We start from the raw sequence: 15,291 nt of genomic DNA on the forward strand, positions 1-15,291 counted from the left end.
TCCGCCTCTCTAAGCTATTTTTTTGCTTTACTTCTTTTTTTTTGGAAATCCTCGTCGTCGTTTTTACTTCGCCTCCACCAGGAAGCAAATGCCCAATAACAAAACAGAAAAAGTGACGAAAGGAAGGAACAGAAAGACCAAGCCGATAAGGCAAGAAGAAAAACTAAAAGCAAAAAAAAAGGGGAAATGTTTGAAAAAAAATTTCCCGAGACAGAAATAACTGAGTCAAAGAGAAGATAACTCTGTACCCGTACCTCTGAATCGATTCCGATTTTTTTCTTGTCGCTTTTTACCCTCTTATTTTTACCTGTCCCACCTTTTTTTTTCTCTTAAGAAACCTCTCTTTAAACTCTTAGTGGTCCTCTCCCTTGCAATTTCTTATGTGGCTTCTCGTGTATACCTCCGTCTCTGAATCTAGTTGTGTTCGTATGCTCTATACGAAGAAAAGAAAAAAAAAAAAAACAAAGGCAACGAAATGAGGTAAACAAGAACCTATGGCCAATCCCCGCTGGTTCACGGGAGGATGTGCTACCGCTACTGCCTTTTCTATATTATCCAGGCCGAGCAATGCAACCACTTTTGTCTCCTGTCGAAAAAAACCAGCTTCTAGAAGAAAACCCTAATACTCTATCCTTCGCTACGGTATCAAAAAAGATAAAATAAAAAAGAATAGAAAAATAGCACGTTCATATAACCATTCTGTCACACACAGAGACACATATACACACACAAAATATCCATCTCTTATTTTATTCTTACCATGTTTCCTCAGAGAACAACTGTGGATATACAAAGAAAAAAACAAAAAACTTCTTTTTTCTATTCCATTTGCTTACATCACAATTCTTTTCTACCACATTGCATACACAGTCACAGAGTATCATAATCAATGAAAAGTGGAAAATACAAAAATTCAACTTTCCCACTATTGTACCGCTGTTGCAGCCTCCGTATTAACTTCTCCAGCGGTCTTAGACTCATTTTCGGCTGCTAGTGCAGATGCTTCCTTTGCATCTACCTCAGCTTGTTGCGCTGCTAACTTCGCAATCAATAGGGCCTTCTCCACGTTATCACCAGAAAAAAAATGAATCTTTTTACCATATGAGTAGGCGGAGAAGAATGGGACTGAAACAACCTCAAGAGACCGGCACAATTCCGCTGATTCTTCACCAGCGGTGATCACCACTATATTTTGAGTTGCTAACAAAGGTGGCCGTTCTGAGTTAAGCTTTTCCAAAAAAGGCATAACAGTACGTGTGCAACGATTACAAAATGGTGTTACAACAGCAACCAAGCAACTTCCACGGTGCTGTAACACCAAAGTGTCAAATTCATCTTTTTTTGTTGCATAAAGAATAACAGGCGGTGGTGGTGGCGGGGCCTTTTTTTTAGACGATGACCGCCTCTTAGGAGGCATACTGCGTTCTTCTCCTTTCTACTCCTTGTACAGGTAACAAAATACAAAAAAAAAGCATGAAAACAAAAAAAAAAGAGAGAGAGAGAGGGGGGGGGGGAAAGAGAAAAAGAAATTATCTAATATATTGCCTCAGAGAAAGACTCAGTAGTGCTAAACAAAAATCATTCGTAGCCGAGTGACGAAGTACGAAAAATAAAAAGAATTCACAAGTACCGACTAACAAAAACAGCAGTTGAGCATTTCAGATCATCAAAACTGAAAAACCTGATATTTTCCCTTATCTCATAGCTTATATATCTATAGTTTGTTATATACAAATAACAAACAAGCAAAAACAAAAACAAAACAAAAGAAAAAGAAAACAGAATCTCATTTTTACAATTTAGCCCCATTGGTTCATTTCTCAAAATTGGCCATATAGCCTTAACGCTCTCACATTTTCATTGCAAACCTGATTTCCCTATCAATAATCCTTTCTTTTTTTCTCATTTGCTAATTATCTTCTCTACCTACTTTTGCATTTTACTTCTTTCCTGAGTGTTACCATTCGTGTTGGTAAAGATATATACCAAAATACTAATATATTATTATTATTATTATTATTATTATTATTATTATTATTATTATTATTTTTTTTTTTTTTTTTTAGATTCGTCATCAAATAAAGTAATTTACTGATTATCTCCAGACATGAATGCAAGCGAGAAATATTAATTCAGTGCGTCAAGTGCCTTCTTGAGTGCTGCGATTAAATCCTCTGCATCCTCAATACCACAAGACACCCTTACAAAACCGTCAGTGATACCAACCTTCAAGCGATCCTCCGTTGTCATGTTTGCGTGTGTCATGACAGATGGGCAGGTGATGATACTCTCCGTGGCACCGAGGTTCTCACAGAGAGACCATGGCCGCTGCACTGTGTCCATCAATTTCCTCCCCGCCGCGGTCCCACCACGGACCTCAAACCACAACATTCCACCATGACGATTATGAGCGTGTTGACGATCAGCGAGGGCCTTCTGTGGAAAGTTTGCGAGACCAGGGTACACCACTCGTTCTACTGCGGGATGTGTGGCGAGGAATTCTGCCACCCGCTGCGCATTCTCACTCTGCCGCGCCACACGCAGTGACATCGTCTTCACAGTCTGCAGTTGAAGATATGCCACAAAAGGAGACATGGCATTACCAAGAATATTCTGTGTCAGTCTTACCTTGTCATCAAGATCTTTCCTTTTCGTAACAAGAGCACCACCAACAGTCATGTCGTGTCCATCCACAAACTTAGTTGTGCTGACAAGTGTTACATCTGCACCTAAGTCAAGTGCTCGCATAATAAACGGTGTAGCAAATGTGCTATCGCACATGTGAATGATACCCTTGCTCTTGCAAAAATTTGATAGTTCAGCAATGTCAATCAAATTGAGCGTCGGATTAGCTGGAGATTCAGAAATGACCAACTTCGTATTAGGTTTAACAGCTGCCTCAACATTCTTCAAATCACGCATATCAACAAAAGAAAATTCCATTCCTAGACGAGAAAAGAAGACACGACAAGCACGGTTAGTACCACCATAACTGCAATCCGTAACAATTGCATGATCACCAGCACTCATAAAAGCAGAAATAGCGGTAGTAGTAGCAGCCATTCCAGTGCTATAAACAGTAGCAAAATCACCATTTTCAATAGAACAAAGTTTATTCTCCAGGGCGGTAACGGTGGGATTAGCACTGCGAGTATAACTGTACCCTTTACGTTGATATTTATTAATAGATTCTTGCACAAATGTAGTACTCTGATAAACCGGAGTCAAAATAGCACCAGTTACAGGATCCGGTTTAACTCCACCATGAACGAGTAAAGTGTCAAAACCCTGTGATTGTTCAACCCATGATCCAGACCCCTCTGTAAAATCAGATATTAAATGCTGTTTAGCCGACATAATGCTGTGAAAGGAAAAAACCTCGATGTGGTATTCTAATAAAACAAGCAAAAAAAGAAAAGAAATAAAAATTATTATAAAAAGTACGAGAAATTCAAATCTGCGTGTGTCAGTTCAAACTGTGCTTTTGTACGTCTCATTGTAGCATCACATGGGAGGGGGCGCGTTGTGCTTGTGTAGATGTTAAGAGGGTGTGCGTAGCAGACGCTCTTCAGAGTGGTGCATGATGTTGTCTCAATCAGTAACTCTTGTTATTACTTTACCTGAATATCGAGTTTTGTGCATCATTAGCGTCACACAAGGGCAGGGTAGGGGGTACCTCACAAAGGACCGTGGGGTGTTGCTGTATCTCGTGCCTCTTGAACCTGCAGTACTGATGGGATCAACAGCTACTACATTACCTGAAGACACTTCTTGTTCCTCACCACCTTAGTGGTGTAAAGGATGGGAGTTGGAGAGAGAGAGAGAGAGAGAGAAAGAAAGGGGGACACAGCAGCCGAGTTCAGACAATGCATGGGTGGCCGCTGCCACCACCGCAGTGGCGACAGTGTACCGCCACACACCAGAGCTTCGAGGCGTCACGGTCGGCGTCAGATTTTACCCTACGAAGTGCGTTATCGCATCATAACAGGCTGTGTGTATGTCCCAGTGAGCCAGTTACTTCTTGCACAACACTGGCGGAGACCATCAGTACGGGATATAAACCAGCATGGCTCCGTGTAAATTGTGCTTGAGGGACATGTGTGTATCCGCATATGTCTCTGTATCTGCGTGCCTGCATCTGCGCATTCCCAATCAGACTGGTAAGTGACAGTCTCATCTGCGTGTGTCAGTTCAAACTGTGCTTTTGTATGTCTCATTGTAGCATCACATGGGAGGGGGCGCGTTGTGCTTGTGTAGATGTTAAGAGGGTGTGCGTAGCAGACGCTCTTCAGAGTGGTGCATGATGTTGTCTCAATCAGTAACTCTTGTTATTACTTTACCTGAATATCGAGTTTTGTGCATCATTAGCGTCACACAAGGGCAGGGTAGGGGGTACCTCACAAAGGACCGTGGGGTGTTGCTGTATCTCGTGCCTCTTGAACCTGCAGTACTGATGGGATCAACAGCTACTACATTACCTGAAGACACTTCTTGTTCCTCACCACCTTAGTGGTGTAAAGGATGGGAGTTGGAGAGAGAGAGAGAGAGAGAAAGAAAGGGGGACACAGCAGCCGAGTTCAGACAATGCATGGGTGGCCGCTGCCACCACCGCAGTGGCGACAGTGTACCGCCACACACCAGAGCTTCGAGGCGTCACGGTCGGCGTCAGATTTTACCCTACGAAGTGCGTTATCGCATCATAACAGGCTGTGTGTATGTCCCAGTGAGCCAGTTACTTCTTGCACAACACTGGCGGAGACCATCAGTACGGGATATAAACCAGCATGGCTCCGTGTAAATTGTGCTTGAGGGACATGTGTGTATCCGTATATGTCTCTGTATCTGCGTGCCTGCATCTGCGCATTCCCAATCAGACTGGTAAGTGACAGTCTCATCTGCGTGTGTCAGTTCAAACTGTGCTTTTGTATGTCTCATTGTAGCATCACATGGGAGGGGGCGCGTTGTGCTTGTGTAGATGTTAAGAGGGTGTGTGTAGCAGACGCTCTTCAGAGTGGTGCATGATGTTGTCTCAATCAGTAACTCTTGTTATTACTTTACCTGAATATCGAGTTTTGTGCATCATTAGCGTCACAAAAGGGTATATCCATCGTTTTTTTTCTTCCTTTTTTTTGTTTTACTAAGTTTTGCCTTGTAAAGATTTTAATGAAAAGTGAATGAATGTATTAGCAAGTAGATAAGATATAATTTTAAGTCAGGCATGTAGTTATTGTTAATTATTATATTCTGCTCAAAATTTATTGAGCTTCGTTTTATTTTTGTAGTATTTATTACAATAGGAATTGTCATGGATTTGCACGGTTTAAACTGTTGTACTATCTCTATGCTGAGGTTTGAAATGAAGTTTGTGTCGATTCCGTGTCAGAGAATGGGATAAGATAGGTGAAGTTGTTCGAAGACTCATATATATGTGAAGATGTATCTCTTGAAGGATCTACAGAATCAACATAAGTGCCTCGATTGTGTCTTGCTTTACCTTCTGGTTGTTGTTTTTGTTGCTTTGGTTGAGTGAAGTTGTCTGTTTTTGCCCTATTATGAGGTGAACCTTCTCCACGTTCTGTATTATTATTGAAGTCAAATCCTAGATTCGTTACCGGTACACGGGGGCCTTGGGTATCCCATCTGACGTTGTGTTGGTGCTTCTTTTGTTTTCCAAGCATCTCACGGAGTTCTGTAAGAACGCGTAGTGGTAGACGGTTCGTGTTTTGTGAAGTTGACGGTATAGCTATGCGTTTATGTGAAGGTGTTATGGATGTGACTGGAGCTTGCCGTGGTGGCTGTTGCTCGTCTGCGGCCTGTTCCTTCTGTAACTGCCGTCTGGTGTTCTTTGCTGCTCGTAGGTCGTACTGCATGGCATTTGTCTGTTGCTCCACATTTGCGTTGTGTAGCTGACCCCGCATGAGTTGCAGGCAGTGGTGTGCGTGGCGAAGATCATCGGCCTCGCGACGGAGTCCCTCTCGTGCCTCCACAATTGCCGCTCGTTCACGCTGAAGCTGTTGTCCCGCCGCCCGGACCCCCGCCCCCCGTTCTTGCAGTACCGTGAGCTTCTCAGACAGCGCCTCCCCCCGCCGCCGGAGTCCATCCGCCCGCTCCCGCAGCGCCGTCCCCTCCGCCTCCAGCGCCGCTCGGGCCCCGTCGAGCCCCGCCGCCAGTGCCGTCCGGTCCGCCTCAAGGCCCCGCGACTCCTCAGCGAGGGCCTCCGCCGCCTCCCGCAGGGCCGAGAGGGCCCCACCAAAGCGTTCTCGTACATGGCACCGCTCCTCCTCCACCGCCCGCCGCCAGCGACGGTACTCCCGTTCCCAGTCGGCCTTTCCCTGCGCAAACCGCGCTTGCTGCTGCCCCATCCAGAGCCGCTCTTCTTCTAGATGCTGCCGCACACTGTGGCGCACCGTCTCAAGTTTACTTAAGGTCGCTGATAGTGCGTTATGCTCCTCACTCACAGACACCGTTTGTTTTGTAACGACATCTTGCAGCATGGATAGGGTAGCCTCACGGGATTCTAAAATACGACGTTGGTCACAGTCAAGAGCTGAGCGACCATCTTCTACAACAGACTTGTACTCTTTTAATCGTTCCAAAAGGCCTTCTACCGCCTGCACTGTGCGATTAAATTCCTCAATGGAACGTGAGACATCTGCTTCTGTTGCTGCCATTGTACCAACACGCAACTCAGCAATCTGTTCCTCCTTTGCACGTTGTTCACGCAATAGTGTCATTTGTTTTTCATGAAACCAACGTTGTTTCTCTATCATATCTCGCTGTTTCGCTTCTATAGCCTTCATACGCTCAAGATGCAACTGATGACGTAATGTTCTTTGCTCTTCAAACTCAGCAGCACGCCTATTCATTGCTGCTTCCATCTCACGCTTAAGCATCTCTTGATGTTGTGCTGCCCAAGCTTCGCGTGATTCCACATATAATTCTTCCATACTCATCTCTTCATGTTGAAGCCGGTTAAGATCGTCATGTACCATGGACTGTAAGTCTAACAAAAGTTGTTCATCTATCTTAAGAACATATTCTCTTTCTTCTTCTTCAGCTTTACGCCAAAATTCAAGTGTATCTTTAAAATATTTCTGATAATCTTCACGTTCCCGCTGAGCCTCACTATCAGTAGTAACAGCGAATGATGAGCGTACTTCCCGTCGTACAAGACGCTTTAGTTCTGTCTCCCAATCGTTTGTTTCTGATGTGTTAGCCGCAAACATGTCATCCACACGCTGTAAAATAGTACTAAGAGCACTACCAATACACTTGTTAACCAAATCCTTGACACTGTCACCAGCATTCAATTCCGCCTGTAGTTTAGCCTCCTTTTCCTTTAATTCTTCAAGCTGAGCACGTTTAGCTTCTATCAATGGTTCATACTCTTCTCGAATAGCCGTCTCTATTTTTACACGTTCTTCTTTCAGTTGTTGTTGCTGCTCATCTTCTATTACAAGCACTTCACGTTCTGCTGCAGATTTCATTTCTTCGATTGCATCTTGCTGACGACGAATATTCATATCAAGTTGTGCAATTTCTGCAGATCGCTGCGCCTTTTGTGCTCGCCATTTATCTCTCAGTGCATTTTCCTTCTCTTTTGAAGATGCTAATACTTTTTTCTTTGCTTCTAGTTCACGACGCAGGGTCTCTAGATTTTCTTCAGTTATTCCAACTTCTTGTTCCTTTTGTTGTTGTGTTTGTTGTTGTTGTCCCTTTTGTTCACGCTTATGCGATTGTACGACTAGAGCAGGTGCAAGTGATTGTGTTAATTGTTGGTCTGATCCAGTGCGTTGAGATGCTTCTTCACGCTGTCGCTGTGCAGCAGCCCTTCTTGCTGCCAATAATGCATCTTCACCACCTCGACCTCCGCTAGTAGTATTTCTCCACGAATTAAATGTTGGTGGATTTCGCCATTCATCATCGCTTGAACTCATCTATACTTCTTACTATTATTCATACAAAAATTCCTAGTAGAATAATAGGGTGTGATTTGTCTATTCTAATAATAGTAAATGGTTTTTTTTTTCTTGTTTTATTTTTTTTATTACTTTCAATTATTATTTTTCTTTATTTAAGAAAACCACGAAAAAAAAAATAGAAACAACATCATAACAAGTATGATTAAGAGTAAGAAAATGTTATATAAAGTAAATTCACATCGCTGTAACACAGCGAAGACAATTTATTGGTGCAAGAAATTCTGTTTCGTTACTCTTCTTTACCACTGAACTCTATTTTCTCCTTCTGCTCTCAGCAGCGAGCGAGTCCAAACACATTTTTACCTTGTGTTAACGCCTCCTTCACCAACTGGAATGCACCAAGAATACCAGCAATACTTGTACTATCTTTGGCACCGCCTGCCGCGTAGTACTCCACGTCGGCTAATTTGATAAGTAGAAAGCATTTGCATTCTTGTGGCAGATCCATTGCCATTACAATATGGTGTATTTCTCTCACCAAATCTGTAGTTGAAACTCCTTTCTCTGAAACAGTCTGCTGTACTTTTTCCCATGATTGTGAAAAATCGTGCGCTAGCATGTCCTCCACTATACCCCGAACATCAGCCGGTGTGGGATTACCTGTGACTCGATACACTGACTCCTCTGTTACCTCCCCTGTTGACATAGCTGAGGCTTGCATGGTATTAAGACATCGCCGTAAATCACCGTTGCTTAATCGAAAAGCAGCAGTAAGTCCTTCATTTGTAAAAGGTATACCTTCTTCTTGAACCACAAACCGTAAACGAGGAAGCATAGCTGCTTTCTTAACAGGTGCGAAACGAAAACGAGTACATCGGGACTGTAAGGCAGGAATAATTTTATTAATATGATTGCATAGAATACAAAAACGTACATTTTTGGTGTACTTTTCTATGATACGTCGCAATGCTGCTTGGGCATCACTAGACATTTGATCCGCTTCATCAAGAATAACCAATTTGAAAGCCGAAGGAACAGATGAACTACCAGAAGCAGTAGCAGCTGTGAAAAAAATAGAACTCGTGCTGGCAAATTCTCGTACTTGTTGACGTACGACATCAATTCCACGATCATCAGATGCATTCATCTCAAGTACATTTGCACGAATACGCTCTTTTCCAAATAAATGGTAAGCGCATGCTTTAATAGTAGTTGTCTTTCCTGTACCCGGGGGTCCATAAAAGAGAAGATGAGGCATACTACCACTATCTATGAGTCGTCGTGTGGTAGAAAGAATATCATCATGTGCCACTACTTCATCAAGTGTAGTGGGACGATATTTTTCGACCCATGGTAGGGCTCCATTCTTCGCTGTGTGACCATTAGAGCTTCGCCCGTCATTCGCCGTCATTTTAGAAAAAAAGTAGGAATAAGAGTAGTAGTAGTATACCACACCCTCTTCGTTTCCTTTTCCTTCCTAGGTAACGTATGAAGAATGTGAATCTAGAGTAAGAAAAATCCACAATGTAACGCGAGGACTGAAAAAAGAAAAAAGAGAGATCCCAACTCTCACTCCATCAACACAAAAAACAAACACACACACACACACACAAACAGACAGCGCAAAAAAAAAAAAAGAGAGATAGATAGAGAGAGAGCAACATTAATAAAAAGATACGTAAAAAATGAATACTGTATCCTGTACAGAAGAAAGTTAGTCCCTTTATAGTTTCACAACATGAAAAGTTTTAATGTACATGGGTAGGAAGAAATTAAAAACTTTTCCCCCATCACCCTCTCCTACCCACAAAAAAACCTGGTGGTTATCAATGGTTGAATCCAAGCGAAAAATCACCACTAATTCTCCACTTTGTTCTTTTTATATTTCTTTTCTTCAGCTTCTTTGTCTCTTGTTTCGTTTCCAAAAATCAAACACTTGGCTTCCGTTATTATTATTATTATTATTATTATTATTTAAACTACTTTACTGCGTCGACTCAAGAGAAATCTCATTAAGGCCAGGTGGCAGTGGTGCCAATGAAGAAAATTCGTGCATAAGTGAAACCATTTGGTTAACTTTTTCATCATCATTACGATCAATTGGCCCTTCAGCTAGAAAATCACAGATGGTAACTGTAAGATTGTACTGTTTCTTATAACGTTCCAAGTCTTCTGTTGAAGTAGAGCTTTCATTCCTACTTAACCAGTGTGGATACGCCTCACGCATTAATTTCAGCGGTTCTAACAGTTGTGGATCAAGCAGTACATCAAGGAACATTCCTGTTAAGGAAGACATTGGATCTCCACCATTATTTCCTATTGCCTCAGTAGAAGAGGATGTAGCAGCATTAGGAGAATTTGAAGCATTCCCAGATGTTGGTGCAGCACCTTCAGTGGTTTTAGCAGTAGCGTTCACCTGCTCTATGCTTTCCATACAGCTTTTGAATGCTTTTGCAAGTTCTTCCTCATTCACCTCCTGATTTCCTGTCGTTTCACCATTTGCAGGGTTCTGTAGAACATTTTCCATATCTGGTAGTGAACCCAACATTTGTCGAACCTGTGCAAGAGCACTACGTTCCTCTTCAGTTACATCTGATACATTATCAATGATGGAAGTTATATTCGTTATTTCTGTCTTTAATTTTTCTAGAAGGGCCTCTGGATCTCCACCATTCTCATCACCATTTAAAAGAGACTGAAACATGCGCATCATTTCACCTTCATCAGTTGATGAGAGAACCTTCTCTAACTCTGCCTCGCGTGCTGCATCACGTACTTTTACCTCTTCCTCATGGCGTCGTTCCTGTTCGTCCATTGTGTTCATGCATTCATCAAGGAGGTTATCAAGATCATCTTCTTCGTTGTTAGTGTGTGACATAATATTTAACTCACTTTACTATTGTATAATTTCTTTTGTTGTCTTACCCTTACTTCTTCCCCTATTAATATTGTTATTTGCTTCTCGGACCTCTATCCGAAACAAAGAAAGGATTAAGATAAGGGAATAAGTTCAAGAAGTTTAGAGAGGAAAAGGAAAAAAAAAAAAAACGAAGTGTCGAGTTGAAAAATAAGAATAAGAAGAAAATCATAGAAGGCTTTCTCAAAAATATCTGAGTGCGAGTACACAAAACGCACACATCCAGATAACCATACACACTATAATATTCGTTTAAACATTTTCGTTAATTGTTTGACATTACAGGTAAAAGCTACAGAAATACCAAGAATAACAACAACGAAAACAAACAAACAAACGAAAAAAGGATTACAAAGGAATTTAGAAGCAAAAAAAATTTCTTCACCGTCGCCTTTGTTTCTGTCCCTTTTTATTCTGTACGGGGGCCGTCGCTCGTTGATCCTTTCCTTCTGTTTCTCTTCCACGCATCACGGCACTCTTCTTTGCCTTCTTCAAGGCCTGTTGCACTTCCCGTGGGCTCGCCCTAGCAAGCACCTTTGCTGCTATCTGTCGACGTGCTTCCTCGGCGCGTTCCTTTCGTGTCACTTCATCCTCTGCGGCCGCTGCTAATAAGACGGCTTCAAGCTGCTCCTGATCCTTTAGATGAGCCTGACGGTTGCGCTTGCGCTGTGAAATACCACTACTAACCTCTTTTGCAAACTCCTGAAAAAAACCATTGTCTTCAGCCCACTCCTCACCGGCTCCAGTTCCATCCAAAGCCCCACTCATTGGAAAATAAGGAGATGTAAAATATTCAGCACAACCCTTATTCCTAACACCTTTACAACGAAAAAAGAAATCAAAAACACATAAACGAACGAAAAAAAAGAAAGCATCAGCAGTTCTCTTTCAATTAAAGGGGAACATGCAATAATATAACATCAAGTTCAAATGCTATAAAAAAACAAAAAACAAATATCAGGTGAATCACCCAAAGAACTGAAATCACAAATAAAAAGCACACGACAGTGTCAATGGTTAGGCATCTACTGCTCGATCACCTTCGTTGTGAGGTTCTTGAAGGTTGAGACTGGGACGTTGGAGATGACGGTGTAGAAGTGCTTGCGCTTGCCACCCTCAAGTGTTTCAGACTTACGCTCCACGTGGACACGCACACGGCCGGGCACGCCCTTCACACCCTTGTGCCAGATGTAGGTGTTGAGGGAAGCATCAATGCGGTTGTCCTTGGTCTTCATCAGCTTACCGACGAAAGACTTGATGCGCTTGATGGCGATGGGTGCACGCTTGTGGAATGTCTTCTTCTTGAGTAGCTTGGAAAGGTGGATGGTGGCCTCCATGGCGATGTTATCGGGCTTGCGGCCGGTGTGCTTGCGGAGTGAGGCGCGGGTAGCGCCACGCACGCGGGAGTGCTCGGCGGTGTTGCCAACGCCGTGGTACTTCTTGCGCTTCTCCGCGTCCATTGTGGCGAGCACACGCTTCCAGCGGCGGTCATCGCGTGACTTGCGGGAGGCGATTGTCTTCTTGCGGGCCTCCAGCAGCGCCTGCTTCTTCTCCTTTCCGAGCACCTTACCCTTGAATCCAGCACGCGTCATATTGCTCTTCCACAGACACTAAAGGCAATAATAATTTAGGTAAAACAACAAAAGCGAGAAAGAAAAGAAAAAAAAAAGAGAAACAAAGAAAAGCTCAAAATGTATCACAACCCTAGCAAATATCCTTAAAAGAACGAGTAATAAAACTAGTAATAGATGCACAACCATTACTCAAAAATAAAAAGGTATTTTATTTTTGTCTTTTTTTTAAAAAGAAAAAAAGGAAAAAAGAACAAAATCAGAAAATCAGGGGAAATACCAATCTTGCACTCTCCTACCTTACAAGTAAGGTACAACTTTCTACTGCTCGATCACCTTCGTTGTGAGGTTCTTGAAGGTTGAGACTGGGACGTTGGAGATGACGGTGTAGAAGTGCTTGCGCTTGCCACCCTCAAGTGTTTCAGACTTACGCTCCACGTGGACACGCACACGGCCGGGCACGCCCTTCACACCCTTGTGCCAGATGTAGGTGTTGAGGGAAGCATCAATGCGGTTGTCCTTGGTCTTCATCAGCTTACCGACGAAAGACTTGATGCGCTTGATGGCGATGGGTGCACGCTTGTGGAATGTCTTCTTCTTGAGTAGCTTGGAAAGGTGGATGGTGGCCTCCATGGCGATGTTATCGGGCTTGCGGCCGGTGTGCTTGCGGAGTGAGGCGCGGGTAGCGCCACGCACGCGGGAGTGCTCGGCGGTGTTGCCAACGCCGTGGTACTTCTTGCGCTTCTCCGCGTCCATTGTGGCGAGCACACGCTTCCAGCGGCGGTCATCGCGTGACTTGCGGGAGGCGATTGTCTTCTTGCGGGCCTCCAGCAGCGCCTGCTTCTTCTCCTTTCCGAGCACCTTACCCTTGAATCCAGCACGCGTCATATTGCTGTCCTTCGCGATTATTCCCTTTTTTTTTGTTTTTTTTTTTAGTACAATATAGATGTGACACACACACAAAGAAAGAAAGAAAGAGTGCGAAAAAGAAAAGAAGAGATAGAGGGATTTCAAGTATGGGATAAGAAAAAAAAGCATTAGAAAGAGGAATGAATTGAGAGTACGTTGCACAATACAATTAATTCCATTTGTGCCTCAGAAATCGAAAAAAAAAGCATACGTTATTGCATTTGCGTTATATATATATATATATATATATATCAAGAGAGAGAGAGAGAGAGAAAGTCTCTTTCTCCTTTAAGTAAAAGCATCTTGTGTCTACCGAGCTTTAGCGACACGTACAGCTATAAATTCATGTTACAGTGGAATTTTTATGAATTCATACCTCCCTACATTACTTGTTGAGTAATCTCAACATGATGATGACGAAAACTACCACATCCAGACTCCTCTCTTTAGATAACTTGACAGGTTCTACTTTCTTTTCTCCATTTTTCATTCTTAAAGACAAGGAAAAATAAACAACCATATATAAAGAGAGACAAACATGTCATTAAGATCATTGAGCTTATCCGATCCACCAAAGAGCATCACAGAATTGCCGTGTTAGTCATAAAATGACACACAAAAAAGAGACATATATAGATATAATAAAAAAAAAGAGAGAAAAAGAAAGTTTTTACCAAACTAATCCCCCCCTCTATTTTCTTTATTTTTTCTGGGGGATTTTATCTATCTACATACAATTCCCTTCTTTTCCCTATTATCTCTTTCATTTTCTAAAACTTTTGTACTCTTTGCAAAAAACACTTTTCTTTCTTTTTTTTTTTTCCATATGTGTTCACCTCCCACTATTTATGCGGTTAAGTAAACGTGGATATTTGACTGCGTATGTATTTTGCAGAATTCGTGGGAATAGAAAAGTAGGGGATTATCCACGTTTACACATATGAACCAATAAAAAAGAAAAGGAAAAAATAAACAAAATCAAAAAGCAAACCAAGTACAAAAAGTGAAAATTACTTCACTGAGACCAGCTGTCATATATATATATATATATATATGATGCGTTATTCATCACGTAGGTAGAAAGGTCACAAAAAAGAAATGACATCGGGTCATGGCTCCCCTTCGTGCCTCCCTCATGGCCAGCAGTGTGTTGAAATAAAGAATATAGGAAAAAAACAAGGGAAGAGTAAGAGAGATATTTGTCCTCGCTTATACTTCTTGTTGCTTAAAAAAAATTTCCTCTTACGTTCAATTGTGATCTCTTCATTCATTCGCGCCCAAAAGTTAAGGTGGTAAAAAGAAAGAAAAAACCGGTAGTAAGCATGCATAGAGAACGCAAGGGTTGCCACAACAGAGTAGCATAAAATCATGGTAGGAAAAGAAGAACAAATCAGGAATACCAACGAGAAAAAAAAGAATAAGAATTGAAACAGCAGCCAATACAAGTTCTCACCGCCGTTTTGTATTTTTACTTGCCTTTGGTTCTCTCAGTTTTCCCTTTCAATCCTTTGGGTGTGGAAATACTTGCGAATTTCCAGTATCTACTCACCAAATAATTTGTCCCTGTACTTTAATTTTATCGCCAATGTACCTCCTCATTTCTCAATAATAATAATAATAATAATAATAATAATAATAATAATAATAAACGAAAATTTGTACTCACACATATACAAACGAACAAACAGTCAATCCAAGAAATCCACGTGTGTGAATAAAGTGCATCTCGTGTTTTTAACAAACACACACACACACACCTATAATATATATATATATATATATATAGACATACATGTATATATTACACCAATTGTAGCTGCAAATATATGAATGCATACATACCCTTTGCTTTTTTCTAGACCAACATTCTACTCTCTCTCTCTTTCTTTTCCTTCCTCATACAAGCGTGCAAACTGCTGCCAATACCACAAAAATGGAAATAGTTGGTCAATCGTCAGAAAACATTTCATTT

The 15,291-nt window shown here is 41.9% G+C and overlaps 12 protein-coding genes across 12 annotated transcripts; 4 read left to right on the forward strand and 8 right to left on the reverse strand.

Moving 5' to 3' along the window:
* Window positions 1-925: 925 nt before the first annotated feature.
* Window positions 926-1,417, reverse strand: LSM04_007093 (Thioredoxin domain; the record flags this gene model as incomplete). The annotated part of the gene is made up of 1 exon (XM_067335353.1): window positions 926-1,417. The coding sequence occupies one exon, from the start codon at window positions 1,415-1,417 to the stop codon at window positions 926-928; it is 492 nt and encodes a 163-aa protein (XP_067195333.1).
* A 710-nt stretch (window positions 1,418-2,127) lies between these two features.
* LSM04_005190 (Cys/Met metabolism) lies at window positions 2,128-3,357 on the reverse strand (the record flags this gene model as incomplete). The annotated part of the gene is made up of 1 exon (XM_067335354.1): window positions 2,128-3,357. One exon carries the CDS (start codon window positions 3,355-3,357, stop codon window positions 2,128-2,130), a length of 1,230 nt encoding a protein of 409 aa, XP_067195207.1.
* Window positions 3,358-3,580: 223 nt separating this feature from the next.
* LSM04_008426 (uncharacterized protein) lies at window positions 3,581-3,790 on the forward strand (the record flags this gene model as incomplete). The annotated part of the gene is made up of 1 exon (XM_067335355.1): window positions 3,581-3,790. The coding sequence occupies one exon, from the start codon at window positions 3,581-3,583 to the stop codon at window positions 3,788-3,790; it is 210 nt and encodes a 69-aa protein (XP_067195414.1).
* Window positions 3,791-3,866: 76 nt separating this feature from the next.
* On the forward strand, window positions 3,867-4,091 carry LSM04_005860 (uncharacterized protein; the record flags this gene model as incomplete). The annotated part of the gene is made up of 1 exon (XM_067335356.1): window positions 3,867-4,091. The coding sequence occupies one exon, from the start codon at window positions 3,867-3,869 to the stop codon at window positions 4,089-4,091; it is 225 nt and encodes a 74-aa protein (XP_067195256.1).
* Window positions 4,092-4,300: 209 nt separating this feature from the next.
* On the forward strand, window positions 4,301-4,510 carry LSM04_005871 (uncharacterized protein; the record flags this gene model as incomplete). The annotated part of the gene is made up of 1 exon (XM_067335357.1): window positions 4,301-4,510. One exon carries the CDS (start codon window positions 4,301-4,303, stop codon window positions 4,508-4,510), a length of 210 nt encoding a protein of 69 aa, XP_067195257.1.
* Window positions 4,511-4,584: 74 nt separating this feature from the next.
* Window positions 4,585-4,809, forward strand: LSM04_007431 (uncharacterized protein; the record flags this gene model as incomplete). The annotated part of the gene is made up of 1 exon (XM_067335359.1): window positions 4,585-4,809. One exon carries the CDS (start codon window positions 4,585-4,587, stop codon window positions 4,807-4,809), a length of 225 nt encoding a protein of 74 aa, XP_067195352.1.
* Window positions 4,810-5,339: 530 nt separating this feature from the next.
* On the reverse strand, window positions 5,340-7,937 carry LSM04_000110 (uncharacterized protein; the record flags this gene model as incomplete). Its single annotated transcript, XM_067335360.1, has 1 exon — window positions 5,340-7,937. One exon carries the CDS (start codon window positions 7,935-7,937, stop codon window positions 5,340-5,342), a length of 2,598 nt encoding a protein of 865 aa, XP_067194916.1.
* A 316-nt stretch (window positions 7,938-8,253) lies between these two features.
* Window positions 8,254-9,333, reverse strand: LSM04_002147 (ATPase; the record flags this gene model as incomplete). The annotated part of the gene is made up of 1 exon (XM_067335361.1): window positions 8,254-9,333. One exon carries the CDS (start codon window positions 9,331-9,333, stop codon window positions 8,254-8,256), a length of 1,080 nt encoding a protein of 359 aa, XP_067195038.1.
* Window positions 9,334-9,906: 573 nt separating this feature from the next.
* On the reverse strand, window positions 9,907-10,800 carry LSM04_005993 (Pex19 protein; the record flags this gene model as incomplete). The annotated part of the gene is made up of 1 exon (XM_067335362.1): window positions 9,907-10,800. The coding sequence occupies one exon, from the start codon at window positions 10,798-10,800 to the stop codon at window positions 9,907-9,909; it is 894 nt and encodes a 297-aa protein (XP_067195268.1).
* Window positions 10,801-11,220: 420 nt separating this feature from the next.
* LSM04_003259 (uncharacterized protein) lies at window positions 11,221-11,607 on the reverse strand (the record flags this gene model as incomplete). The annotated part of the gene is made up of 1 exon (XM_067335363.1): window positions 11,221-11,607. The coding sequence occupies one exon, from the start codon at window positions 11,605-11,607 to the stop codon at window positions 11,221-11,223; it is 387 nt and encodes a 128-aa protein (XP_067195099.1).
* Window positions 11,608-11,864: 257 nt separating this feature from the next.
* LSM04_004232 (Ribosomal protein L31e) lies at window positions 11,865-12,431 on the reverse strand (the record flags this gene model as incomplete). Its single annotated transcript, XM_067335364.1, has 1 exon — window positions 11,865-12,431. One exon carries the CDS (start codon window positions 12,429-12,431, stop codon window positions 11,865-11,867), a length of 567 nt encoding a protein of 188 aa, XP_067195162.1.
* Window positions 12,432-12,731: 300 nt separating this feature from the next.
* On the reverse strand, window positions 12,732-13,298 carry LSM04_005878 (Ribosomal protein L31e; the record flags this gene model as incomplete). The annotated part of the gene is made up of 1 exon (XM_067335365.1): window positions 12,732-13,298. The coding sequence occupies one exon, from the start codon at window positions 13,296-13,298 to the stop codon at window positions 12,732-12,734; it is 567 nt and encodes a 188-aa protein (XP_067195258.1).
* Between the last annotated feature and the right edge of the window lie 1,993 nt (window positions 13,299-15,291).

Source organism: Trypanosoma melophagium (genome assembly GCF_022059095.1).
Source record: "Trypanosoma melophagium isolate St. Kilda chromosome Unknown ctg1segment0, whole genome shotgun sequence".
NCBI classification, from domain to species: Eukaryota; Euglenozoa; class Kinetoplastea; order Trypanosomatida; family Trypanosomatidae; genus Trypanosoma; species Trypanosoma melophagium.